Below are 27882 nucleotides of genomic sequence, written 5' to 3'. Positions count from 1 at the left end.
CGGGAGGGACCACTGAACCAGCCCCAGAGCAGGTCGAAATCCCTAAAAGCTAACCGCCTCAGGATAGCCGCTGCAGTCGGCGGCAGCATCGGAGATTTCAAGTGATGCGAGGGATTGATTGGGACATCCACCAGGCTCCGTTTGCGCTCTCTATTGCTCCGTACGGAGGGGATCTAGCGGTCGCTGGTGTGCTGTAACCTGTTATCTTGAGGGTTTATGGAAATCAGGAAGTACTTGGTGTACTTATCCTCGTACCTATGGTAATAATCGGTTGACTCACTATCGTTATTTTTCTTCTGGACAAGGCTTTTGAAAGGACCCTCCGTACAGATACCTAGATACAGATGTTTGAACGGGGGCCGGATTGGCTGGTGGTTGCCCACTTCTCTCAAACTCGCGCGCGCGCCGCATCCCTTCATCCGTTGCGCGGCGTGTCCCGACAGCCGCAACACAACATCCTCCAGTCCATCGACGCATCCGCCGCTGTGCCAATGCGACTCTGGCGCCGGGGCAGAGCCGACATCTCTCAGTGCCAAGTTGCCAAGATCTGTAGAACCCGTCAATACCCTCATGGCGATGCCTCACTGAACTGGCCTCACTGGCGGACAGAGCCGGCCCCTGCAGAGAACACCAGAGAACACCCGCTCTCCTGCTGTAGGTCTTACTGTACTGTCCCCGTGCTGCGAGTTGCCACTGTGCTTGTATCACCGACCTTCTGTCTCGCAGTGTTGGCATCGCCAAGCCTTTTCGTCGCTTCTTCATCTCACCATCATGAACGACTGGCCGCGACGGCGCACATGCTTGCGTCTCGCGACGATCAATTGTCGCTGATAATTGTCATTCCCGACGGCGTTAATCATCGAAGCATACCGCAAGAGGCTGCGGATGCCTTGGCGCTGCATTGCCGTCTTCTTGGCCTGCGACAGTGCGTGCCTGACACTCCAAATAAACTCACCTCGTCTCGACACTTGTCGCAGATCGACATCACACCAAGCTTGCACAATCTGCTTGCCAGCCCGCCTCACGAAAGGGGCAATTGATGCTCAAGAGACAACACGCCAGAGACATGATGCGCGGCCGTTTGAGATTATTCCAAGTAAGCTTGAATTCTAATATTGATTTGCCCTTGGCCCGCCCCCCGTTCGAGATAAGCAGAATGAGCGGTATTTACGTACTGCACCTCGCACAGCGCATCGTGAGCCAGGCTGGAGGCGAGGGGGCGTGTGTGCATCGCAGCCAACTCGACCGGCTTCCCTTTAGCTTGGACTCGAACAAGGAGAACCCACACATAGTCTGGGGTTTTTTTACCAAAGAGCAATCCCAGTCGCCATTTGGAACGCTTAATCTTTCTTCATGAATCGGCCGTACATGATTAATTTGGGGAATCATGATCGTCAAGCACCACCAACGCCACCTCCAACCAAGATGATCCTTTGATGCCACCCCAGCACCGCATGGGGAAAAAATTGCTATACAGTCTGTGAAGGCAAGACCTGCCAGCCTCACACTGTCCTTTCTGCAGTGCCAGGGGACGTCGTGGACGCCAAGCCTGTCGGTTCTCCCCCTGCTCAGATGGCGATGACCCTGGATGAGATCTCGGCCATTTCATTCATCTCAGGGACTCTCGGTGGCTGGTACACCGTACTCCGTTTAGACGGAGCACTGGGCGACGGAGGTCCGATTCCCGCGGGTGCTTATCCCACGGAGAGCCATGGACACGTACCGGGCCTACAGCTGTTCGTCCCTCCCGCCGGCGGATCATTTCGTCATCTCCGTTGAAGCGCCTCCAGCGGCTGGTCCTTGTGGTTGAGACGGTCCCGTGCTGTTGTCGAGCAGGTATCGTGTACTACGAAAGGGTCACGTCCGCTCCTTCAACCGGTCCGGTACGGCATCGGGTCCCATTCCACCCCATCCACCCATCCACCCACTCACACCAATCGCCTTTTGGTCGCTGCTCGCCTCTCCGGGCAGGGATGCGAGCCACGGGTGCGAGTGCGTCATATGCGCCCCAGAGGGTGGAGATGTTCCCTGCGCTGTCCGTGGCACGCCCCCAGCCCTGTTGTCTCACCTCACTCACGCTTGCTCATCCGCCCTTTTCCCGGGTGCCTGTTGGATGGAGGATCCTCTTCGACATCACCGCCCACGGCCTAGCTGACACAAGAGAGTGAGAGACACGCACGCCCATTGAGCCACGGCGGGATCGACACGGGTTCTATATCAACCGTCGTGTTGTGCTCAGACACGCGGCGATTCAAAGTCTTGTCCCCGATGACTGACGACGCCCTCATAATTTCGCCGCCTTGGCAGCCGCAGAGATAGTGGTGATTGATTAGTCGGCGCCATGACTGTGCTCACCTCGTCTCGAGGAGCGAGTGATGAGGCTGTTACGATCCCAGCCCACTGTCAGCAAGAATAACCTGCGTTCCCGAGGTCGCGGTGGAGAATGGGCTCGGGTCCCCCTTTGCGGTACTATTACGTCGGTAACCCGCTTTCGATAACACACACAGCGTCATCCAATCCAATCATCGTGACCCCCTGGCAAGCAAGAGGTGGTCTCTCTCACCCCTCTGAGCTTTGGATTTGGCACGGCCATTTAGGCTGCGGCCTCGGCCTGCCACTTTCCTGAGTCGCGACATTCTTGGCAGTATTTGGCTATGACGGCACTTAATAGTCGACCATCTAGCGCACCTTGGCCGATTAAGTGCCCGCTGTGTTCGGTGAGGCTTGATGATGATCTACCGATGCGCTGTGAAATCAATTACAGTGCTGACAGGGGTTCGGCTGGGGGAACACAGGGCGCAGTGGTGCTCGTGTCTGTACTTGGGCCTTCACGAAATGCTAAAACGCCGCCTTCTCATGGAACGCGTGGACGACAGTTACACCTCGTCAAGACAGATGCAGGCGTCTTCTGATTCTGTCCAACCGACATTGGCATCGCTGCCGCACTTGTGGGATGCAGATGAACGTTGTCGTCCAGCTCGAGGTGGTGACGCCACGAATCCGCGCGGTTTCCCACAGCCTCCATGCAAGGTACCTGACTTGCAACAACTGGGTATGACAAGCGGCCAGAAAGACGGCCGAGCAGCACGATCAGTACGATCAGTACGGTGTACGAGCGCCAACGCGAAGCCCCTTCGCTCTCTCGCACAGCACTATGATCAGCAGGCAAGGGGACCATGCGTGGCGCTTGTCAATGAAGTGCGTGTTGCCAAGACTCATGGTTAAGTTCGTGATCACAGCATGTCCAATATCATGGTTCCTCTCGACAACATGGGCCAGCAGCAAGAGACGCTAAAACACTGGGCAACAGCTCCAAGGCATATCCAAGACTTTCTAAATCTGGAGACTTCGCAGCACCTCCAACTAGTCTCAACAGCCCCCACGCTCACTTGATGCATATTCATTCTCCGGCTCTACAACTGGCTCGCTTCCGGGACGGAACCCACTCACATCGTCACTCCTCTGGTACACGCTGCGGCCTAGACACTCATCCCAGTCGCGCGTGGATGCAGCTTGGCACAGTCCAGGTCGCCAGGAGGGAAATGAAGGTTCTGTAACCTGCAACATGCAGCTGCAAGCTGCAGTCGCCCCTGTACCCCTCCAGCGCCGCCTCGTGACCTCCCGTCGGGTCTCGGGCTTGGTTGCTGTTTGTTGAGGTTGGTTGCTACAGGAGAGACGCAGCGTCCACCCTGCCATTGACACGGCGCATCGTCGTCTGAAGCCAACCGACATGATCCTTTGGTGGTATCCGTACGGGTAGAGTTCCGGAATGTACGCAACAGGCCACCACCCACCATCAGATAAGACATGGCAGCATGTCAGTCATATGTGCAGCAAAAGGAATATCGTTCGGGAGCTACGACTGGGCAGGGGCAGGGCTCTTTTTGGCATCCCGGGTTCCTGTGGCGTCGTGGTCCCTAAAAAACCTCGTGGCGCGCCCTCCTAGAGATATGTTGATTGCGTTTCAGCTGCGACACCATCTGGGGCAACAATTCTCATCCATCTGTCCGCGCAATCGCTTGAGGCCGGGGACTATGTCTGCCTGTATGGGTGAATGGATGGCGAATGATGAAAGATGAAACCAAGGTTCACGAGTACACCACGGCTTCAGCGACTCGCCGTGCCTCCAAGATCCAACCATGGCGGCCACGTTTTTCGTATAGCGAGGCCAAGGGCGCGACATCTTTAACCAGCACTCACACAGCCGTACTGGTTACCGACAGGTTTTATCTCCCGATATCTAGCCACTGCCGGATCTTGCCCACCCTTCTTCGCGGCCCCGATGCATGGATTCCAGGCCTGGTTGTGCGCTACCAGAACATGGAAGAGTCCGGCCGATGGCATCGTGCCACGGCGACGTTCTGGGCTTGCTTCTGGCCCAAGCGCACCCGAGGCTTGTGGTTTCATTTTCGTACAAAGATGGAGGTGGCGGATACGCATGAGGATATCCACGCCCGGCTTGCCGTCTGCCGGTGGCTCACTATCTCGTGGGCTGAGATGGGAGGGAGGGAGTGTGCATTCGCGACACCACTTTCACCATCGGCGTCGCCAGCATCGGCTCTGGCCGCCAGTCCGGTTGTTGTTAGCGCTGGATCTTTTTGACCAAAACTCGTCGATGCGGTTGATGACGGCTACGTTCCTATCACCAGGCCTGGTTGATTGGCGTTGCGGCGTCACGCTTCCCATCTCTTCCCATCCTTGTTTGTCCCCAGGGCCCTATATCACATTGCCGTACCAGACGGACGGGTGGACAGCAGCAGCTCGCCTCTCGCCGTCGGCGACGCGGCGTCCAAGACACGACGAATGCAGAGCCGCTCCATCAGGTGATTGGCACTCCCCCTCCCCTGCCCGTCCTCCTTCGACTACTGCAGGATACAAACAGCCCGAATCACCACGGCCATGCCCTTCACCCTCTTGACAGAGCACATCCCGCCCACGCTGCAAAGCCGCGATGATACACAGGTCTCGCACAGGTCTCCCCCGGGTCTTCCCCCAGGCCTTGGCGAACCCTGTCCTGTCCTGTCCTGTCCTGTCCTGGCCGCGGCGACGGTGATTCCCAATCCAAACGTCCAAAGGCCCAGACCCGCTTAGCCCGCTTACAGCGAGTGCGGGACCCCTCATCTCTGTGATAGCGTGGGTGTGCAAACCCACGGGTTACCGATGGCACGGCGGGATGGCGCTTGCTTGGGCGACAGAGGGCGAGAAAATGCCTCACCTCAATGCACGCTTCGTACGGCTGTCCGCGGATACTTACTCCACGAGGTAGGCAGAGGCGCAGAGCGCATTTGCTCCATCCAATGCCCGTCCAATCTCCGTCCAATGCTCGGCCTTCTCCAGCCCTCACACGGAGTCAATCCCCGTCACCGTCCTGGCAAGCGCCGCCGGCTTTGGGTCCCTGGTCGGGACGCTGGTCGGGACGCTGGTCGGGATGGGCCATCGTGGGTGGCGTCATTTGTCTCGGCATGTTTCCCGTTGTTCACGACTCACGATGCGACTGCGTATCCACGTTTCCTGACTGTGTCCTGGCCCGGTCTCCGGTCCCTCGCCAGCGCGTGTACCGTGCTGTACCTCTGTGATCTGTTATGACGGAGAGGCTTGGGATAGAGTGTGGTGGGGTTACAGTTACAGTTCAACTACTCGTTTGGGTCGGGTTTACTTCTCGTCTTTATCTGAGAAGTCAACCTCTGGAGACGCCGACGACTAGCACATGTATGTCATGCGTTTGTCCTCGGCCGTCGGTGAAGGAGAGTAGCCAAGAGTAGGCAAAGACTAGGCCGGGTAACCTTTCGGTCAAGGCTAATGATATCGTCAACGACTCTCCTTGGAGGACCTTATCCTCCAGACAGCAAGCCGCAAAGTCAATCAAGCCTCTTGAGATCCACGGGGGGGCGGGATTGGACGATACACGAACACTTCATCGTCAAGTGGCAATGTGACATACTTCAGGTCTACCTGCCCGTTGACTCCTTCCATGCATCCATTCTCCACGATTGCCACAGTCGCCCAACCCCTCATCTCGACGACGCTCAATCCGCGTTCGCTTGGCCTCTTCTTGGTGTAGGACATCACCTCACACCCATTGTCTGCAGAAGAAATTCTCGCCCACCCCCGCTCGCCTTCGGCTTGGCCGTGACGAAAATCTGCAAGCTTGTCCAACAAGCTTATTTCGGGTCGCGGCTTGGCAGCGCAGGCCAAGCATCGAGTGTTGCCATGGCGCGTACGAGCAAGAAAAACAAGCTCCGCACGCAGCGACATGCAGAAGCAAGCGAGCACTGTGCACATGGCCCCGAGAATCAAGCCTTTCTGGTCCATACTCGTAATGGCCAGGTCTGGGCCAATGTTTAGCGGGGGTTGGGAGGAAAAGAGGGGGTTGCTTGTCGGCTTTGCATGGCCAAGAGATATGCCATGTAGCCGTCGTGGTGGTAGTGATGTCGAGAGCATTGGCCCTCTCGCCCCGCTACCCCGTGTCTTGGCAGAGGAAACAATTGTAGATGAAAACAGCATCAGAGAATTTTCAGGACTGAGAATACTCCACTAGTAGGGGCAACATTGTGGGTTACGCTGCGTAGCTTGGCTCACAAGAACGCAAATTTGGCCAGACTCCATCAGGCAGTTGTCGACAACCCCCGCACGTACTGTTAACATGCCTACCTATGTTTGACACATATAGCCCTGGCATCGACACCGGTGCAAGCGGTCAGTGCTCCCCTTGGCGACGTTTTGTTGGGACTGACGGCAAAGGGGTTGCCGCTTGCCACTCGTCCGTCGCTGAGAACCGAGGATATCCAGAGCTGGACGCAGCAACCAACTGGTCTGTGCCTTGAGCCAGCATGATGCGAGATCTCCCGGCTTTGGAGAAACCTGGGGCCCCATGGGGGGTCATCTCATGTGTCCTGTCAAACTAGGAAATGAGGCAGGCAGGCAAGTAAGCCCGGGACGTCATTCTCGACTGATTCCATGCTCAGCTCGGGTCTGGCTCCCATGTCAGGCTGCACCCCAGGTTGGAGGTGAACAGTTAGTAGTCGTAGTCTGGGGGCCTGACAGATGAGATGCTCCTGTTGTTTCCGATATCTTGAAACAAGTGCGTAGAGGCCCGGCATGCGGAGAAATGCAAGATGGACACGCGTACGATCTGAGCAGGGAGCAACAGCGAATGGGTTCATTGATGCTGCTCCCCGAGTGACATGGTATTACTCCATCTCCCCGAGTAGTCAACGTACTTCGGAATCTTTGAAGATGAGTGTAAGCAGCCATATGCCATCTGACACCAACGATCCGGCCCGGGTCTCTGAAGTCATTGGATCTACCGTGGCTCCAACTCTCGAAACGCGAGCATGTACATCGGCGTGTCTTCCGAGAGCACCATCATGACTTCCCCCAAGATGACGGATGCCGTTCTGTGGCGAGTCTCGCACACACCGGTCAACAGACTTTGGAGTTACCTATCTCCAGACGGTGGAGGGATGTGAACATGAATTCCCTAGAGATGGCATCCAATCCAACTTCAACTTCATTTTGAACATCGCAGGTCAACAACCGCCGTTGCCAGGGCAGGGTCCGCCCAAACCCCTCGCAGGTAGTCTCGTCCCGGACATCTTCCCGGCACTAATCCTATGGCTTCCCCAAACCTCGCACTCTCCAACTACACATGACTTAGCTCTTAATCGCTCCCTTTTTACGTAACAACGGTCATGTGGGTGTTTTAGTAGTTCGATAGTATCGGGTTTCTTAGGAAGGAATACACCTATTGACACCAAGAAGCCTAGTTATGTGCCATGTGATCACCGTTGAGTTAGTATGGGCGGACACGGCGGTAAGTTGTAGGGATCCCAAGCTGGCCCACGCACTCATGCCCTAGAATGATATCAAGTATCCGTGTTTTATGCTCCAGACAATGTCAGCTCTGGACTGCGAGGACGAGTCGTCTTCAACTATCTATGAGTGCGATCTCTAGATGAGCTTCCTCCATCTTCGGTGCTATCATCGTTGTCATGGAAGATGGGAGACGTCACAAATACCCGATTCATCTGCCAACAATCTGTTCTCAGAGAAGGGGATCATCGTATCACTCGCTGAACACCTAGCCATCAATGTTCAAATTAGCACGTGAAATATATGCAATACTAACAGTCAGAGTCGGAGAGTTTCGTTGTCTATAATACTGGGAAGATATCTCCCGAAAATTAGGCACTGGTTCTCTTGAGGATTGTTGTTGTTTGGTAGGAGCATCCTAACTCCACCATAACTAACTTATAGACCTGTCCAACTTCCATATACCAATTTAATAGGAAATTTAGCGAGGAGAAGCTGTAGAATCGAAAGTTTCCTGCCATATTACACTGCTCGCCTTACAGCCTTAGGTTGCCTCGCGCAGTCTAAGCTTGCATCCACTGCACTAAATCGTCGCAGAGTTACAGAGCAATCCCCACAGACACTGTTGGAACGCATAGTAGCCAGTTCTAAAACCCCTCTTCCTTTAGTTATATAAGTTTTTAAAATACCCCAAAAAGAAAAAATACATTACCCTTTACTAATAGAAATGCGTCTCGGCTGTAATACGATATTTTTTGTTGCTGGTCTAGGGTACTAAAACTCCAGAGTGAAAGAACACGGCGACGAATATAAGAAAGAAAACCAAATAGCAAAAATATTCAATCATGTGGCTTATATATGGCTTATATGGCTTCCCAGTCTTTTTTTTTTTTTTGTTTCTTGATTTTTTTTTCTTAGTCTTGGCCTCTGATCTTTTTCTTCTCTGATCTTTTTTTTCTGGTCTTTTTTCTTGGTCATTTGTTTCTTGGTCTTTTTTTTCTTGGTCTTTTTTTTCTTGGTCTTTTTTTTCTTGGTCTTTTTTTTCTTGGTCTTGGCCTCTGATCTTTTTTCTTGATTTTTTCTTGATCTTTTCTTCTGTTTTGTTTCTTGATCTTTTTCTGTGACTGGGAATCGAACTGGATGGGCCAGATGACCAACGTATCTGATAGGTAGATGACCACTGCGTTAGATCCAATCCTCCACATGTTCCTAGGAGGGATAATCGTTATTCTACTTAAAAGGGCAGTCCGGTTTGCTGTATGGAAGGGGTGGAAGCGGGTGGAAGGTGAAGCTACCTTGAAGGCATCGGTGGTGCGGACCCGGAGGGCGGGGATGGAGTCAGAGGCGAGGCACCTTGCTGGTCCATGTATCAGCTACTGTGTAAACTTTAGCTCAAGTCAGAGTTCGTTTTATTTCTTTCATCACAATCTCAGATCCGAGTTGCTTTCTCCTTGAGAGGCAAACACGCAGTCAACAACTGGACCATCAACATCGCCTATAGCAAATGATGCCAAACCTCATCTTTTAAGCAAACCGGAAATAGGCAACCTCAAAGCTAGCGGTGTTTGATCATTCATGTTATTATCTAAAGGCCGGACGCGACAGGTTACGCCGGGATACACAGCAGGACGCAGTACACGTCTTTCGTTGCTCTGCATACCGGGTTCTTGACGTCGGGCTGCTGCCTCCGAAATACGACTAGCCTTTTTCTTATAAATGATTGCCGGGCCCAGCAGCCAGTCTCTCCAATAGTAAGTACCAACCAAGTCCAAGCTTGATACCATTGGCGTGGGAGGCCCCTGATCCTTGCCACCGGCGTGATTCGCAAGACGCAACGGAAAGGTGCAAACATATATGCGGAGTATCCCTTCAGCTTGCCCAATTTATATGATTTGTCACAAACAAAGTTGTTTGCCAATCATCGGATGCTGGAATGTTGTCCTGCGGTTGACCGCTCTGTTTGTCTGGCTGCCTGTGTACTTAAGACACCATTTCACGATTATCTGACTTTCCTAACCTTCTCCAGATCTACCAGTCTAACTTCTGCTACGAAAAACACTGAGCCTTGAGTGTCTTCCTTAAGTGCCAGTCATGGCGACCAACACTGAGGGCGGCGCTGATGGCACCCAAGCGCCGAAGTTGGCACAGCAGAACCTCAACTATTTATTTCACCACATTTTTCTACCCCCAAAGGTTCCAGGCGGACAAGATAGCTCTGGCGAGAAAGACGAAGCCTTAATTGACTTCGTTCTGGGCTGTCTACGGCTGTTTCTCTTCCAAGCACATCCAGATCACACCGCCGCTGTCAAAGCCGCCATGTGCATGACCGAGAACATGAAGGACGCGAGGTGTGCTCTTGGAATGCTGCGAGAACTCGGTACTCAGAGTGTCTTGAGCCAAATTTCTTCCAACGGTATAGCCTTTTCTCTTATCTTCTTGGTCGTGCAGATACTGACAGACTATCATCCTAGAAGCTCTTGCATCGTTTCACATCACTGCCCAGAACGCGGGAGTCGTTATTCACAAGGCGGCCACTTCGGTCATTCTCGAAGTCTTTGAGCTTTCTCCGACAAATTCTTCCGTCCAAAGTACTCGCGGCCGTCTGCAACGTCAATTCCCGGCGTCAGCAATCGCTGTACCGAGCGACCTCTTCGACAACGAGGATTTCCGGTCGGTACTGGGGAAGACTCTGGTCAAGATGAGCCAGCAACCGGTTGACGAAATGCAGCCCAAAGTCCGGAAGGCCAAAGAGATTCATAATGAAGAACGAGATACAGTTGACCCGCGACTGGTAACCGAGTTACTTGTCAGCTTCCTGCGAGGATGTGGTAAGCAAGTCAATGTTCGTGGTATTTGCAAGAATACTCGCGAGGAAGTCATGTGGAATCAAAGCAAACTTCCTTGGAGAAGATCTCCGGTGTGGCTCCTCCTTCGAGTCTCCTTGCAACTCACCATGAATCGCGTTGCCACCGATTCCGGGGATGCTTACAAGACGTTCATGGTGTTCTTTCTATCACGCATACTCGAAGCCAGTGTACAACAATCGCCCGGTCATGTTCTTCACACAATGAGAACAAAAATTTCCAGGCGTCTACTGAAACTGGAGAATCCGAAGGACGGCGCTTGGCTTGGGACGGTTCGCGACACGTTGTCTCGAACCTCACACTGGCTCGAAGACAAGTGGCAGCGACTTTGCGTTGACTTGCAGCCGCCGCTTGATTTGACGGCCGTCTCGAGTCTAAAAATGGATGAAGATGTGTTCTTCGACCTTTGCAAGATGGACCAATTCATCTCATCCATACTGCAACACGATAACACCAACCAGCTGTCACACTCAAGCCCAACTTCACAGCTCCAGGTCTTCAGCGCGCTCTCTCTACCACAAGTTTCCAATACCAAACAAGATTACCTGCCCTTTCACCTTGCTATGGTTGAGTCTTGGGTGGCGGCAAACTTGGAAAGCTGGATAGAGAGACATGTCGGCGTTCAGACGACTTGCTTGGAGCTGAGCCGTTTAATCCGGAACTATCACGCCAGCACTATTTCTTGGTATGCAAACCGTCCCGAGGGTGCTTCGCGTATGCATTTGGTCATTTTAGAGCTCTGGATTGCTGCCGACAAAGCTGCCCTCCACGCCTTTCCTATTCTCCAGCACTATGAGCCCGAAATTCCATTCCAGGTGTATCAAGCCTTATTACTTGGCTTTCAAGGAGACATGGCAAGGCTCGCCCGCGCCGAAGCATACCTCCATCAGCGCCAAAAGTTCACAGAGGCACAGCAAAGACCCTCGGTTTTCAGCTCTTTTGGTCATCCAAATTCTTTACCGGTCCGTTACTTCTCGGAATCAGTGGAACAGCAAGCCTTGAAGAAAACGATCGAGCGGCAAGCGACTGCAGAGAGGGAGGCCAAGCGTCAAGAGTTCAGAAACCTCAAAGCACAGTATAATCGTCTAATTCAACTCAGCATAGAGACTGCGTGCGAGATGATAGAGGATGTGGATAAAGATGGCCTGAAATTCAATTACCACAGCTCCAACTGCAACAGCTGTGGGTATAAGGGGAAAGCGAACAGTCTGTCCATCAATATCCATGAGTGGCCACTATCGAGCAATGACTTGGAAGCCCAAACCACCGTCTTTGAGCTATTAATCCCTCCTGCTTTTGCGGAATGGCGAGATCTAACAGTCTATATCATCGATGACGTGCTTCGAAGCGACCGCCCGTCAGTCTCTTCCCCACATGATCGTTATCCCTTGCAAACGTACCAAGGGCTCTCCAAGTATCTCCAACATTCATACAGACGGCGTATTCATCTTCTATCAACAACCAAGCCGAATGTGGTCACGCACCGGCGGGACAAACCGATCAGCCATTCCTCCGAGTCGGATGTTTGTGTCAACAATGGCCTTCAATTCAAGTACTTCGACGATGAAAGAGACGTATTTGTTACAAGACTGTCCCCATCACTCGCTCTGTCCGACCTCTGCAGATTCAAACTGCCTGTGCGTTCAGATGCGCTGAAATGTTTCCTGGTACGCAACCACGTCTGCCCGGATGGTGAGAGTCCGAACCAAGTCATTGCGAGCCAGTCTTCATGCCCCGACCATCTGTCCTTGGGAGAGTATAAAGCTTTGGCGTCCTCGGCATTCGGACATCGAATAGTATGGAAGAGCATTCTTACACAACTGGCCATGCCAAGTGTCGACTTCAACAAAACCGAGACAACTACATTTATGCTCCAGTTGAGTCTCCAAGCCGGCCCAAACTCTGCCGAAGACATCAACCGAAGCACACATGCAATTCTGTCGGACACTGAATTTGGACACTCGATGCTTACCTGCCTTCAAACTTCTGTGTCGCGCATCCAAGAAAATTGGGAGTCTTACGTTGCTCTCTGGACGTTCTCTTTTCTTGCAGCTCGTCTCTTGTCAATGACCACCAAGAATCTCAAGCCACAATACCTCCAGCTTCTCAAGCATTGTAGAGAGGTCTCTTACCAATGGATATCCCATTTACGTGACAGAATTCGCAATACGACGGATAGCAGCCAGAGGACAGAGTTTCTCCGGGTTCTGGTCGATATTTGTCTCGTCTGTGCCGATTCCTTCAATCTAGATCAACAACATCTCGAGGAAGTGTTATCCGAACCGCAGCAGGCATCGATTCTTGTTGAAGTCTCCATCATCATCCAGAACAATGCGAATCTCGGGAACATGGAAAAGGGAGTCCTGCAAACCACTACGCGGGGTAGGTGGCAGCACACGTTGCACCGTTCCTGTTTATTCCTGACAAAAGATGTCATTTCCAATGGAAATGCGTGTCTTGACCTGGCTGTCACTAGATGTTGGCCGCCTTTCAATTCAGGGGGCGGCTGGCATTTGACGCCTTCAAATTGGTATTGGTTCGAGACAAGTTTCGCACAGCTCGAAGTCCGTCTCAACATTCTCACGGGAGAGTTACTTGTGAATGGGTTGCCTCTGTCGCGTCTGCCCTGGAGCTATTCTAATCATGCTCACTACCTACGAGTATTCGAAAGGCTTGCCTTGGATGCTATGCCAAGTCCACTCAATGGCATGGATTTCTCCAGCACAGAGACATTCGCTGGGCACAAGGTTCACTTCTCCATGCAACCAGCTCCTTGGGATAGCTCATATCACAATCTGTTGATACGCCTGGAGAAGGATGGGGCATTTCAAGATCTCATCCCTCATCAAGTTCTTGATGGGAAACTACCTGACTCACTCGTTCAAGACTTCGTCCATTGGTATCATCGTGACACAAACACCATCGAGTTTCGTCCACTTGGTAGTCCCTGGAAGACTGACCCTGAGAATTGGCGCCTCAGGAGTGATGGCACAAAGTGGAAGCTCACTCAAGGCGACCACATATCGTTGATAGCCCCAACAAGCAACTCCGGTCGGCTCGTTGCGTCAATTTTCGCTGCACTTGAATCCCCGCTGCGGCTCCATATGCTGTTCAACGAGAAACAGGACTCGCTGGAGGTTAGACTGCACCACCTTCAGCTCAACTTTGACTTGAGATCTGGAGATACGGCTATAAGATCCCGACAGTTCCGAGACATGCAAATCGATGCGGATCAATCTATCGGAACCTTGGTTGGATTCAACAGCAAGTTGGTGCTGCGAAATGGCCAGGATTCACAAATCCGAGTGATACTCATTCCAGAGGGGATTGTTGAGTATCGGAAATTATGTCGCGACGGCTTCGACGACCATGTGGAAGCGTCCGTGAATTGCGATACCGCCAGTCAGGTGCATTCGTATTCAATTGACAACCAACTTGACCGGCTTGTTGACAACGATACGATACAAAGCAAACTGTACCTCGCTTACCTTCATGGGGTCACATCCTATTGCCTCCCGGACCCTTTGCTTGGCCGGACGGGAACCGAACAAGCGCTGTCAATTCTTGGCTCCGCCTCGGTGCGTTCAGTGGCTTGTTTGGACCAGAAGAATATGCAGCTGCTGGATAAAATTGCTCACTTATCTCCCAGGAGGTCGTTTTACCCTCCTTCTGAAAGGGTGATGCAGGTTGTCGGATGGTCATCTGACTTGACCTTTCTAACACAAGATGACCGATTCTACAAGGTTGTATCCGAAATTCTTGAGAATGCACGTAAAATCGAGTTCCTGTACCCTGGCAGTTCGATTGAGGCAGATCATTTAACTCATGCGGATATGCACCTTGTCACGAGGCAGATTATTCGAAGCGCCAGCCGCCACGTATCGGGATTCGGTGCTGAAGATTTTACTCTCAAGTACGACGGAGCGTATGAATCAAGAGATGGTGGTCAGCCATCTGCTCGAGCCGCTCGTGCAAGCAAAACTGCTTATATGATCTATCACGACCATCAATTTCTCCTAAAGAAGCCTGCTTCCGATCTTGTCAGCCATTTGTACCAGCTTCTCTCCGCCACATGGAAGACGCAATCACCCAGGGTACCACCGACACCGCGAGAGATGGAATATGATTCAAAGTGGCTTCAGGCACTACACACCTTCCTCTCGAAGGATTGGTGCCGTTTACACTTTGCCTTCCAAACAAACAGGCAGTGGCTCAACAAGTTTCAGTTAATGATTTGGCTCGCAACGATGTCGTATGCCACCAACCACGTTCCCCAGGTCACGCAGGCTCTACTGGCTCTGTCTTTTTCGCCCAGCGTTTCGGCGGTTTCTCTGCCCAGCGGCCTTTCTTTCGACTTGCTTCGAGGCTACCAGGCCCAGTCACATGAACTTAGCGACCTAATCCGCCAGGCGTCAAATGGTTTTCCGCAGTCTCCCGAGGCGGCTCTGCCCCGATTATCTCATGAATCTGAAAAATCAGCAAAATCTCGACGAAAGCGTCTACACAAGGCCAAGAAAAAGAACGAAGTTCAAAGGTTCTGTGACCAACTCATGCAACAGTGGCCATGCCCCACGCCTCAACAACCAACCGGGTCTCAGATAGGTATCTACATTAATGGTGCGGCCGCCATGAAGACGATCCGACCTATGTGGAGCACTTGGCATAAAAATCTACTCTTCAAAGGATACATTGAGAAATTTGTCAACGCTTTGAAAACGATACCAATAAGTCTTGTCGCTGTTCCATCTTTCCCAAGTCGAGCTGCGTTGGCGCCAATCACCCGACTGCCTGGCTTTGTATCGATCAACACCCTTTTCACCAACCCTGCACCTTCAACGACGCCGGCTCTCCATCAACTACCGAGTACACTGATTGAACATTCGACTGCTCGTACTGGTTCGCAGAAATTGCTCGATGTCCTCGACCTGTTAGATCTCAGTGCCAAATTCGACAACGAACGCCAGTATCTTGCAGAGCTCCGCAGTAGCCTTTCACATCTTCAGGGTGCTCCCACTCTACGTCAAGTTGCTGACCAGGACACTCTCTTTCAACGATACTTGGAGCATTGTGAGACCCATGTCAAATCCGTGTACCAGTCGCTATCGCAAGCTATCGGGGCTGTCTCAGGAGAGCCAAAGCAGTCGCCAGCTTCTTCGAACCCGCAAGCCGTGATCAGGGAAATCGCCTTTCAAGCAAAATTCTGGCCGAGAGTATCTCCAATCCTTCTTCTACAGCAGCTTACCAACTCCCGATGGTGCCATCTCTCTGGTGAGTGGAAAGCCAGCATTGTGGCATACGGAGAAGCGATCGCGGCCCTTCAGCAAGCCAAACGACTCGTGCAACTCCAACATAACGAGGTTGATCTCCTCAAGGAACTCGAAAATTTGGGGCCCAGAGGCTGGGACCCTCGCGAATATCCAGAATGGCTTTTACTCGAATGCGAGAGCGGGATCAAGATTCGCGAGGCCCAGCAACAAATTGCCAGGCAGATGATGAATCCACCTGATGGGCGCAATGCCATGATGCAGCTCAACATGGGAGAGGGAAAATCCACCGTCATCGCTCCTATCGTTGCGGCAGCTCTCAGTGACGGCTCAAAACTTGTGCGTGTCATCGTGGCAAAGCCACAGGCCAAGCAAATGTTTCATTTCCTGGTGTCGAAGCTTTCTGGCATGCTTGATCGACCGGTATACCAGTTTCCATTCTCGAGGGCGATTCGTATGGATCCAGAAAAGGTAGATGCCCTTCGTCAACTAGTCACAAAATGCATGGAAGAGGGAGGCATTCTGCTGGTCCAACCCGAACATTTGCTTTCATTGCAATTGATGGGCCTTGAATACCAGATCGACGGGGCCACCGAGGTTGCTGATAAGCTATTGGAGATGCAGCGCTTTTTCGACAAAAGCTCAAGGGATGTGGTCGATGAGAGCGACGAGAACTTTAGTGTCAAATTCGAACTCGTCTATACCCACGGCCAACAACGACCCATGGAGCATAGCCCAGCACGATGGGTTGTGATTCAAGAAGTTCTCGGACTTTTTGTGAACTTTGCCAAGGAGACCAAGAAGAAGTTTCCTGAGTCAGTCGATTTAGATGACCGGTACAGTGAGAGGTTTCCGAGAATACGCGTTCTCCGTCTCGATGCTGAGGGCCTCCTCCTGAGTCGCCTTGCTAGTCACATTTGTGACAAAGGGATCACTGGACTTCCTCTTGCACGTCAGCCTCTCAGCACAAGAGAAGCTGTCCGACGCTATATACTTGAACCGGTACCATCACCAGAAGATATCGCAGCCGTCGAGGACAGCCCTTTTTGGGCTGAGACAACCGTCCACAATATTTTACTCCTCCGTGGGTTGCTCGCAGGGGGCATTCTTGCATTCGTATTCGGCCTCAAGCGATGGCGTGTCAATTACGGCACGGACACAAAGAGGGAGAAGAAAACCCGACTCGCTGTGCCCTTTCGAGCGAAGGACAGCCCGACTCCTCGGTCGGAGTTCAGCCATCCAGATGTCGTCATTGTCCTTACCTGCCTGAGTTATTATTATAGTGGCCTAGAAGACGAGGATCTCTTCGGGGCACTCAATCTTCTCACGCGGTCTGACAATGCCGATCTGGAATACCAATCATGGGTTGTGACGGCGCCAAGTTTACCATTGGCCTTCAAGCAACTAAACGGCATCAACCTTCGCGATCGCGTTCAGTGTACCTCGGAGGTTTTCCAGCATCTCCGATACTCCAAGGGAGCGATCGACTATTTCCTGTCGCACATGGTCTTTGCAAAGGAGTTGAAGGAGTTCCCACACAAGCTCACAGCTTCTGGGTGGGACTTGGGCAAAGTGAAGCAAAACCCCACGACGGGCTTCAGCGGAACCAACGATTCCAGATACGTGCTGCCGTTGGATGTCGAGCAATTGGACCTCCCTGAGCAAAAACACACCAACTCACTGGTATTAGAGTATCTATTGCGCCCGGAAAATAGCACTGCCTTAATGCCGCCCCGTGGTGAAGGAGCGAATTCGGACTGCGAAGCGCTTCTCGGTATGGTGACCAAGATGGGGTCAAACACCCGCGTTATTCTCGACGTCGGCGCTCAAGTCATCGATCTCAATAACCGGGACTTTGCTGAGGCTTGGTTGAAAATGTACGAAGGCGATCCCACAACACAAGCCGTCGTCTTTTTTAGCGACGCCGATGAACTCATGGTCCTCGACCATTCGGGCAAAGTCGAAGTGCTTCAAACGTCACCATTTGCCAAGCTCTTGGACCAGTGCCTCATCTTCCTCGACGAAGCACACACGAGAGGCACAGACCTAAAGCTTCCAGAGTTCTATCGCGCGGCGGTGACCCTAGGTGCGAACTTGACCAAGGACAGACTCGTCCAAGGTAAGACAATATCTCCAGACTTATCAGATGGTTACTAACGTCTCAGCGTGTATGCGGATGCGGAAACTAGGAAAAGGACAGTCCGTCGTGTTTTGCGTCCCAAGAGAGATTGAAAGAAAAATCTCAAGGCAGCGAGAAACTTGGACATCCTCCCAGCCACCAGTCCCAGTTGGCGATCATGGGACCTGGGGTCTTGATGCCTTGAGATCTTGGATCGGCGGTCTCTGGATCTCTTGGTGGTCCCGTAGAGGGCTTCCTCAGTCACTTCTACGTCGTCTAGAGTCCCCAGTTTGTTCCCGACGACTGTTTCCAGAGGAGACCGAAAGACTTACCGTCTCAGACGTCGTCTGCTGGGCCATCTCGGAGACTTGGACCGATCTACGACGCACCATCCCGTTGTGGGTTACGCAAGGCCTCCGATTCTATCGACAAGACCGAATCTGGGAACAGTTCCAGTTCCCCCGGGGTGACCAAAGCCAGGGAGTAGAATGGGCCCGGCGATTCCTGGAGGAGGAAGCACAGAGTTTGGATCACCGGTATCGTCCACGCACTACCCGCCAAAACGTCTCTGCGATACTCGACCAGGTCGCTCCGGCCATTGGAGAACGGTTTCAGCATCAATGTCATCAATTTGGCATCGCCGAGTTTGGCACAGCGTCGTTGCAGGAGGAGCAGGAGAGAGAGCTCTCCCCCGAAACCGAGCAGGAACGACAAGTGGAAAAGCCTCCCCGTGTAAAGGCGGCCGACCATGCAATCGAGTCAGGGTTACGTTACTTCATCAAGCATGGGGAGCTGTTGGACGATCGCGAGGGATTTAAGCCCGCTTTTATGGCCCTCAGCAACACAACAGCAGCGAAACATCTCGATGTTGCCGAGTTTCCATCGCATGTCTGGGTTACAGATGACTTTGCCAGGACCGTCCAGAACATATCCCAAGAAACAGACTGTTCAGACTCATTCCAGCGTCCAGTACAATGGGTCCTAACAAGCGCCCCTCCAGGTAATTCGGTCGTCAGGCATATTGTCATCATCAGCCCATATGAGGCGAATGAGCTACTACCAAGAATCCAGGCGTCTCGATTCGTCACACTCCATCTGTACTCTCCTCGAATCAATCTCGGGTTCCAGCCTCCGGATCACTTGGGATTATACACTGTCCCGCAAAGAGCACCCAAACACGAGATTTCTTGTGAACAGCGCATCCAGCTAAATCTCTTTGCTGGCCAACTATACCTTTCCTCGTTCCAAGAGTACACCAAGGTGTGCGACGCGCTCGGGCTGGCGTCGAGTCCTACCCAGGGCCTCGTCATCCTGGAGGCAGATGGCTTCATCCCGCCTGATTTGAAGGAAGGCAAGGTTACCAACCAGTCCGGGTTTACGAAGAGCCCGGTCAAGTTCATGAAGGTTCTGATGTCGGGGATACGGCAGAATTGCGAGGCCATAGAGAAGACCTGCATGGGCAAGATTCTGGATGGCGTGCTCTTGACGGAAGAGGATTTTGCGGAGGGTTAGTGGAACGTACACGCATGGAGTATGTAGCACGAGATTGATAAACGGATAATTCCTTACTTGTTGAACAAGATCTCCTTTCAAGTCACTCCCAGTAGTCGTGCTTATTCCGGCCTGAATTCTCGTACAAATTCGCTGTCTGCACACAGAGACGAAGCTGGTTTGCAAAAAGTGTGCGCTATCGTGCAAAGCTTCCAGAATGTTTGACAAAATCCCGCCAATGTAGTACAGATTTTTCTTAAAATTTTACGCCCTCTTTTATATTCACTTTCCCATCTTGAGGGAGATTCTTCACATTTTCGTTAGGTCGCAAGGGTTTTTTTTGTGGGAATCGAACAAGGGTGGTTAGGCAGAAATGGCAGAGAGTCCAAATTCTCGCGTTGAACTCCAAACTCTACGTGTTCATGGGCATATAATAGACCTTTACAAGCAAACGGGATGCTCTAGATCGTATTTCGACGAGGGAAGTCAAAGATCTCCCACTCTTTTTAGTGTATACAGTCCCTAGGCTGATGGTGAACCCAGCAGGCGGAGCATTAGGTCCGCCCCACACCATGGCCTGTGAGGTGGGGAGACTCGGTTGGGATTGCAGCGGTTAGATCGTCCATTCATTCCGGCGGCACTTTACGTGCAAGTCATTCTGCCTGTGGACGGCTAGGGACACGATTAGCTTTGTTTCAGGCCGCTTGTTACAGGTCTTGCCAGTGTTGCGCGGTGGCATCTGTACGAGGCTGGCCAGTACGCGCCGGACGCCCTGCAAGCCACTTACAAGAAGCAACTTCAGGTCCTCCAGCCTCGTCGTCCGCACACGCACCTATTGGCCAGATTACCATCAGGACTGATTGGCACATCGTCCTGGTGATTGCTTATTCATATGTCTCATTTCCCCGCTTCAACAACCACAAACTCGCCCTTCCCAGGCTCAACGTTTCTTCCTCTCTTCCTCCTTCATCCATCTTCCACCATGCTCGTGGATAGCATCCGACACTGGTGCGCCCTTTGCCGGTTCCACTACGAGCCAGGAGACGAGCTCGTAGTCTGTCAGTTTCCCCTGCTCTCCATCATCCGACGGTCGGCTAATATACCCAGTGAACCGGTACGATCGCCTCACTAAGAAATTCAAGTATCACGACAAACTCATGATACCGCCCCTCGGCCAACATGGTGCTGATGACTACATATATCGACCTAACTTGTCCGACGCACCCCTCAGGGGCGGTGAGTTCGTGGCCACGGGCTTACACGTGGGTTGCCTTGCTCTCGTTGATCGATTTCCGTATCAACTCTCAGAGACCCTCCAAGCGGTTGCGTATGAATACGTGCCATCGTTGGCCGAAATCGAACGCCGCCGCCGCTGGATGCGATTTAAATTTACCCAAGACTTGACCAGCAGCATCCCAAAACTGGTTGGGGACATTCTCTACAATGTCGTTCCCCATTGCTTGCCCTCGCTGACCTTGGCCTATCTCCAATCTGCCGCCCAGTCACTTGACAAACCACCAGGCCGAATCTCAGTCCGGGCCTCGCGTGACATTTGGGTCCAGCGAGTCATGTTTGAGGGCCTTGATTACATCGGGGCCGTGTCAAACACATCTCCTCCCGAGGAGGAGAAGACCAAACGCGGCCATGCCCAACTCAAGCGACCGGTGGGCCGCATGGACATGGTGTATGTCGCACATGACCACATCGGCATCAGAAAGATCTTCTTGTGGGACTCTACGAAAGTTCTGGAGATGCCTCGATGCCCGGGTCTCTGGTGGGTGGCCATACCAGTGGGCAAGGGCGGCTCGCTCCATTGTTTCACTGACGTAAGTGTCAACCTGCTGTGGACGAACATATTACTAACAAGTGCAGGGCGTGAAACTACGAAAGGTGACATGCACCAGCTTCATGAACGGCTCTGCGTCAAAGCCGTGTGACAAGCGCTGGGCTGTCCCCCAGTCCCCCAGGAATAACTTCCGCTGGGTGCAGATCCATCAAGCCACACCTGCAATCTCCCGAATGGACTTTTTCCAGTGTAACCATCCTGACATCCAGGCATACTCGGCAGCTTGGGACGATGGCCGCCTCCTGACACTTCACGCCCACACCAGCGCGGCGGGCGATTTCGACGCGTACAGAACGCGGGTAGAGCAGCACAACCCGAAGGTGTTCTGGTTCTACATGCCCATGGATCCGGGCGAGCTCATCGCCGAGATATGGGCGCACGCGGAAACTAAGACTAGGTTCCCATCATACATTGTCATCGTAAGTAAACAACCACCGAGTCATGAAGCACGACACTAACAACCAATAGATGAAGACAACCAGAGGCCGCATTTGGGCAATCGGACCACAGCCTCGAACCATAAAAATTCCCGAGTGGCGTCTCTTGGACCGGCCGAGGAAAACCCCAAGCCGCATCTTCTTCGAAGAGAACTGGATCGGTTCTACCAAGATGGCCTTTGAGACTCCGGAACCGGTAAAAATCGGGGCCTACTATCCGGTGGTAATCCCACGGTCGCCCTATCCCCGCCTCACAAAAGAGCAGCTGGCCATTGAAGTTGCAGTCGAGTCGAAGTGCATCTTCAATGCCCAAGAGCGGCCAAAGGTGAAAGAGGATCGTATAATGGAGCGCGAATACTTCTACTCCTCGGCCCCGTTGACCGGGGTAGTCAGAGTACTCCCCTGCCGATCCAGCTGCAACGGTGAGTCGGCCATCGTTGGTCTGCTTCTGCAGTACAAGGATGGCCGTCGACGGACCGTCGGACGCGTCCAGCTCAACAGCCTTGATCCGGCGATTGAAGTTGACAGCTCGACGGAAAGGATCATGTATCGGCTCTCCAAGGACAAACGGATGATGCTTCAGGTGAAGGCTTTCGAGCATGATCCGGGGTCCGAATGGACTGCTGTGCCACAGTCGGGTAATTTGGGTTGGTGGTTGATGTCGAGATGGAGCATCATGTGTGACGTGTTTCACGAATCGGACTAGCTGGCTGGTTATTACCAGAAGCTCAATTAATTAAAATAGGTGTGTGCTTAGTGGGTAGGGTGCATTTCAGACACCAGTGTGTTTGATGTATTTTAGACATCTGTTTGGTGCTTTCAGGCACGTATTTAGTGTTTAGTGTTGTCAGGCACCTTTGGTGTTTTTAGACGCCTGTGTGGTGTTTAGACAAACACCGGGATGTTTTAAGACACCCGTCAAGATAAAATTGACACATTTCTTTTACCATCGGAGAGGCCCAGCTTCATCTTGATTGTGCGTGTGCATTTGATCGTGTGTCGATGCTGAATGTGGTGATGTACACAGCAATGGAACTCCCATGCTTCAATTGACTCGGCGAGTGTGCTAGACGGTGAAGCAAGAGAGCGACAAGATCTCTCGATCGATGTCTTCCCCAGAGACTGCAACACTCGCCAGGCTCAATCCACCTACTGATGGAGATTTGCATCAATTCTCAAGTACAAATACAACCCAATGATTGCCCAATGCTGGGAAAAGCCATGTTGGTCGCACCCTTGTTGATATCCCCGCGAAGTGCTGATCAGGGTCCTTGACCGCCATGGTGCAATTTCGAAGTGGGCAAACTACGGGGGTTCCAGAAAGAACCCCTGTCCGGAAGCTAGGGGCAGACTGGGATTGTTAAAGAGAGAGCATTCGCTTGCTGTTTGATGATCGATTCTGTCGTCATGACATGTGAATGCTGCTAGACGGTCATCAGCCTACGTAGACTTCCATCACTCATGCGCATACTCGGACCGTCTTTTTAGTCTCTGAGCAGAGATAGCGATCGAGACGGAGGGTCCGATAGGCAGCAGATATGGGAATGGAGACTGGAGGCTTCGTTAAAGGCTTGGCTGGGGTGCGGATGTCCAGAACGAGCGAGGCGCATCCCACCACATTCCACAGATAGGCGGCCACATGGCAATCAATAATGACTGATTGAGTGATGGTGGCTGACAAATTGTTGGGCACATGTATGTGTCTGTCTCTGGCGGACTGTCTCTGGTGGACTGGAGTGGACTGGACTGGGCTGGATTTAGACGAGTTTCATTCTGGTTGCACTGCGTTGTGCAGACTGGTGCCAACAAAGAAAACGCCCGAGCGAATGCACGTGTGATATGTGTGTCAGTTGTGGATGTGGTGGATGTTATGGATGCTGTGTATGTCGTGTCTGAGGTGTGTCCCGCGCTGACGGTGGATGTGGGTGTGTGCCTGAGCGTCGGGAGTCGTGACAAGGGGCCGCGAGCGGAATACTCACCACAGTTGTCCAATCATTCGGGAGTGTATGGGCTGGATACAACCCGAGTGGATGAGACGCGGTTGATTCCCCTTGCAGGGTGTCTTTTTCGGTGTGCGTGAGCGTGCGTGTGTGTGTGAGCGAGTGTCTGTGCGTGTGCGGGTTGCGACGATGAGTGAAGGGCCCGCCCATCCTGAGAGCGATCGGGCTAGGGACGGGACATCTGGAAGTGAATATTGAAACCCTGGGAATTATTAGACCCTTGAATAGATGAATGCTCCCTAATTGCCTCCTTCGCTACCCATCATCCATGGCGACAGATCGAACGACACATCCATCCCCCCCCGGCCCGCCCCGGAAAGCCGGAGCGGTGGACTCGGAGGCTCGGGGACTCACTCGGCTGACATGCAACAGAAGCGATTGATCTCACCAACCCCTGCATCCTTGCCTCGGGAGTGTGAAGATGGAGCGCCCGAGGTAATACCGGCCCGTCGATGCCACGCTTCGCAGCACGTAGCGCGTGTATTGTCCTTCTCATTGTCGTCATCGAAACCGCCGCCGTCGCTCGAGGGCCCCATCTGTCCGGTTCCCCTAGGCCCGGCACCTTGTGGCCTAATGGCCGCCCAAGCCGTCCGCCTGGGCTAGCAGTCGGTTTGGCTTGGGCCAGCAGTTTTGACCCGGGACAGGCACGGCGCAGAGGGCAAGACAAGACGGCACCTCCTAAGACACATGGACGGAGCCTCGAACATGGCACATCCCAAGGGCAATCTCAAGGCAATGTCAAGAGGCACGCAGATGGCTGCGGATCCGAGCGTGTTCCAGCAACCACGTACCAGTGCTCAGCCAGTCGGGGCGTGTCGGGTGGCGGTACGGGTCAGTCCGCCTCCATTCCAGGGGTCGGCTATCCCAGTTCCAGCGAAGGTTCATTGCGTTACAGGGGGCCCAGCGCTGGATTGGGCCGCCCGCCTCGCTGCCACGAGAGCCCTGTTTCCGCCCAGTGCCCGCTAACACTCCTAACACTGCTGCCCGCCCGTTCCAACGTGCAACGCGCCCACTAAAACTGCCACTAATCCGGCTGCCGGGGGGCCCCCATCAGTAGACGATGAATAGAACCCATGGAACCAGTGGAACTCGCTGGGTTAGCTGGCAAGTGGTTACTGGAGCTGGTTAGCTGGTTGCCGACCTGAGCTGGCAAGCTGGGCTCTCCACACTTTTTTTCACGGCACGCGCACCGACGAGCCCACCGCTGCCAATACCGCCATTACATACGCCGTTCGCCGCATGCCGTATGCCGCTACAAGAGCCTCGGGCAGCCGTTTAGTCCGCCTCATCGCGAGGTCCCAAGGCTCCGTCACCGTCTTTCCTTTATTCTGCCGTGCCTCCATCACTCTCTTGCCGCCTGTCCGCCCCCCCGAAACCGCGCTGCCGCTGTGCCCTGTCGGTCCCTAAAGCTCCCAGCTGCCAGCTCCAGGACCCTGATCATCGCCCCTGGAACTGTCCGTGCTGTGCCTTGCGTTCAGCGGGACCCATCTGCGTCATACCTCGCCCTCGACAGACATTCATCCATCCTCCATCCCTCCCTCGCTCCCTCCAGTTCAACCTCCTCTTCGACCTCGACCTCCCTTCAACCTCGACTTCCCCTTCGAAACTCGCCCTCGCACGCCGTTATCAGCTTCAAGAACGTTCTCAGCCTCCGTCTTTCCCAACCGCGAAATCTCCATCTAATCGACTTCCGCGACACCCGCTGCACCTTCGGCATTCGGATCGACCTCCAGATCGACGGCTCTTTCCCAACTCCTCGACAACAACTGCGACGGCTACGACTGCTCCGACTGCTACGACAACTACGACCCGTTCGCACCTCCATGTCGCTCCAATAATCTTCACCCTACAACTCCCCTACAACGCCCTGATCCTCTCTCCGTCCGCTCTGGACGGAATCATGGCAGTCAGTGTCTCCTCTGAAGCCTTCCTGCCCTCGGGCGCCTTCTACAGCAACATGGCTCTTCCCATCAATCCTCACTTCCCTTATCCCAGCGACTCGTCAATCGCGACGCCGTCCTCCTCCTTCCCTCCAGCCGCCAGCCATCACCAACTACCTCCTTACTTTAACCATCACCAAAGTCACCAGAATTACCCGACCCAACACCAGTCCGATCGTGGCCGCCTCCCGCCCGCCAGTTCCTTTCCGCTCCAGCCTGCAGACGCCCATCCGCTCTCCCTCTCATCCTTGCGTGCTGCCCAGGCTGCTACCGCGAACCATTCACCAAACCATCTCCATGCTGATGCTTCGAGTAACCTTCGCGCCGCCAGCATCTCCCCATCTCAACCCGTCCCCTTACCCATCCCCGACCGTGGATTCCCGCCTTCATCCGCGGCCCCTCTATCGAGCGTCCCTCAATATCTAGCTGGAGCTTCCCTCTCAAGATCCGTCTCTGCCGACGCCGCTCCGTCCACTCAGCAAACCTCACTATACATGGTCCAGCGCCTCGTCCAACAAAATACGCTTATTCGTGAAGCCTGGGAAGCGGAGCGCAACCATCTTGAGACGAACCGCCGCCGTGCTGAGGAGGTCTACCAGGAGGAGCGCGCCATCATGGATGACGTTCGTGAGAGCTGGGACTCGGAAAAGACTATAATGATACGCGAGATCGAGTCGCTCAAGGAACGCCTTTACCGCCTCGAAGGCGAAAACTCGACCCTCAAAGCCGTTACTGCTCAGAGCATCCAAATGTCACCCATGGGAAGCCAACGGGCAGGCAGTGGCGATGGTTCTATCGAGAGTTCGTACTTCTCTGCACCTCCAGGCCACCTGACGTCACGATCCCCGAACGCAACAATGCCGACGAGTTTTTCCATGATTGACGCTACTTCTTTGCCGCCTGGCCTCGATGGTGCATCTCGCCGACCTCACTTCCGCACATCCGCAAGTGCTCGCGTGTCTCCCACCACACTGTGCCACTCAACATCCTTCGGACCAATGGATCCTCGAATGCAGCCTGAAAACTCCATCGCCAAGGACTTCCTCTCGTCCCCATCCGACGACTCCGAGACACCAATCCCCATCATCGACGTTCAGGAAATCGATCCCAACTTGGAAGGAATCCCCATCAAGGCGACGGCGGTCCAGCGATCCACCTTTGCCCTCGGTGGATCTCCTCCCGAAAATCCAGCATCCCCAGCCACCTCTCCTCCTCCCGCCAATGCTGCCCAGTACACAGAACAAAGCCGGAGGCTTTCAGGTTTGCGCGGGTCATCCAAGGAGTACACGCTGCAGGTCCTCAATGCCGTAGAATCCCGGCGGCTAACAATCCATGCCGGCCACACCCCCAACCACTCTCTCTCCCTCTTCCCCACTGTCACCGGTACTGAGACGAATTCCATCGCTGGCGTGAGCGAGGGTGCCACTCCAACTGTCGAGATGACCGCAGACATCCCAATCCATCACAGGGAATCGGACGATGATGATGAGGACACCCCCACCCGTCAACCCGGCCAAGAGGATCCTTCGGCAAATGACAATCCAGACCACCCTGAGCCCATGATGGATCCCGAGGAAGACAAGCCACTCAAGGGACCTCTAATGATCAAAAACATACCTGCACAGGACGAGATATTCTGGGAGGCAGTCAACAAGAAGCTCACGCCCATCAGCCAGGGCGAAAACGCCCTCCCAGCCGTTATGCAGTCTTCGCCGGACGACATGGAGTCAATCGCCGACACTGAGACCATGTATACTCTGGACCAGAGGCCTAGAGGGTCCACCGACCCAGTTGGTGGAGACGGATCCCACGATGCTCATGCGGACGCCGATGATGACACCTGCGAGTTTGGTGACCGCAAAAACATCGAGGTTGACATCCCCTTGAAGTTCAAGGCGACGTCCAATTTCGGTGCTCCATTTGGCGCAACAAAATTCGGTACAGTGTAGAGCAAGACCGATTGGCCCCAAAAGAATAATCACCAAGAGCGAACTGAAGCGTCCGTCTCCCCTGCGCAACCCGCAAGGCGACCGTCGGCCCTCAACTTCAACTTGCCCTTTGGTTTGACAAACCGAGCATCAACTCGAACATCACTAGGCTCAGAGCACC

General features: G+C 53.4%; 7 protein-coding genes across 7 annotated transcripts; 5 read left to right on the top strand and 2 right to left on the bottom strand.

Moving 5' to 3' along the window:
* Positions 1–199: 199 nt before the first annotated feature.
* On the top strand, positions 200–1104 carry BGZ61DRAFT_178290 (uncharacterized protein). Its single transcript, XM_046237657.1, has one exon. It carries the CDS (start codon positions 345–347, stop codon positions 1038–1040), a length of 696 nt encoding a protein of 231 aa, XP_046107257.1. The 5' UTR covers positions 200–344; the 3' UTR covers positions 1041–1104.
* Positions 1105–2831: 1727 nt separating this feature from the next.
* Positions 2832–4180, bottom strand: BGZ61DRAFT_568871 (uncharacterized protein). Its single transcript, XM_046256013.1, has 3 exons — positions 3597–4180; positions 3451–3558; positions 2832–3152 (listed from the first exon to the last, which is right to left on the bottom strand). Exons 1-3 carry the CDS (start codon positions 3807–3809, stop codon positions 2877–2879), a joined length of 597 nt encoding a protein of 198 aa, XP_046107256.1. The 5' UTR covers positions 3810–4180; the 3' UTR covers positions 2832–2876.
* BGZ61DRAFT_178280 (uncharacterized protein) lies at positions 4181–5039 on the top strand. The gene has a single exon (XM_046237655.1). It carries the CDS (start codon positions 4283–4285, stop codon positions 4916–4918), a length of 636 nt encoding a protein of 211 aa, XP_046107255.1. The 5' UTR covers positions 4181–4282; the 3' UTR covers positions 4919–5039.
* Positions 5040–5724: 685 nt separating this feature from the next.
* Positions 5725–6700, bottom strand: BGZ61DRAFT_178278 (uncharacterized protein). The gene has a single exon (XM_046237654.1). It carries the CDS (start codon positions 6502–6504, stop codon positions 5863–5865), a length of 642 nt encoding a protein of 213 aa, XP_046107254.1. The 5' UTR covers positions 6505–6700; the 3' UTR covers positions 5725–5862.
* Positions 6701–9903: 3203 nt separating this feature from the next.
* BGZ61DRAFT_414842 (uncharacterized protein) lies at positions 9904–19947 on the top strand (the record flags this gene model as incomplete). The annotated part of the gene is given in 6 exon segments (XM_046243336.1): positions 9904–10251; positions 10271–12192; positions 12601–15816; positions 15886–18059; positions 18106–18221; positions 18375–19947. The coding sequence occupies 6 exon segments, from the start codon at positions 9904–9906 to the stop codon at positions 19569–19571; spliced, it is 8973 nt and encodes a 2990-aa protein (XP_046107253.1). The 3' UTR covers positions 19572–19947.
* Positions 19948–20532: 585 nt separating this feature from the next.
* BGZ61DRAFT_529465 (uncharacterized protein) lies at positions 20533–22539 on the top strand (the record flags this gene model as incomplete). Its single annotated transcript, XM_046253407.1, has 4 exons — positions 20533–20608; positions 20658–21376; positions 21423–21815; positions 21865–22539. 4 exons carry the CDS (start codon positions 20533–20535, stop codon positions 22537–22539), a joined length of 1863 nt encoding a protein of 620 aa, XP_046107252.1.
* Positions 22540–23147: 608 nt separating this feature from the next.
* Positions 23148–27722, top strand: BGZ61DRAFT_568861 (uncharacterized protein; the record flags this gene model as incomplete). The annotated part of the gene is made up of 4 exons (XM_046256012.1): positions 23148–23837; positions 24309–24664; positions 24963–25228; positions 25347–27722. Exons 1-4 carry the CDS (start codon positions 23527–23529, stop codon positions 27720–27722), a joined length of 3309 nt encoding a protein of 1102 aa, XP_046107251.1. The 5' UTR covers positions 23148–23526.
* Between the last annotated feature and the right edge of the window lie 160 nt (positions 27723–27882).

The sequence above is a fragment of the Ilyonectria robusta genome (genome assembly GCF_021365365.1).
Source record: "Ilyonectria robusta strain PMI_751 chromosome Unknown BGZ61scaffold_5, whole genome shotgun sequence".
Lineage (NCBI taxonomy): Eukaryota > Fungi > Ascomycota > Sordariomycetes > Hypocreales > Nectriaceae > Ilyonectria > Ilyonectria robusta.
Note: the sequence above shows the minus strand (reverse complement) of the source record. Positions and strands in the feature narration are given on the sequence as shown.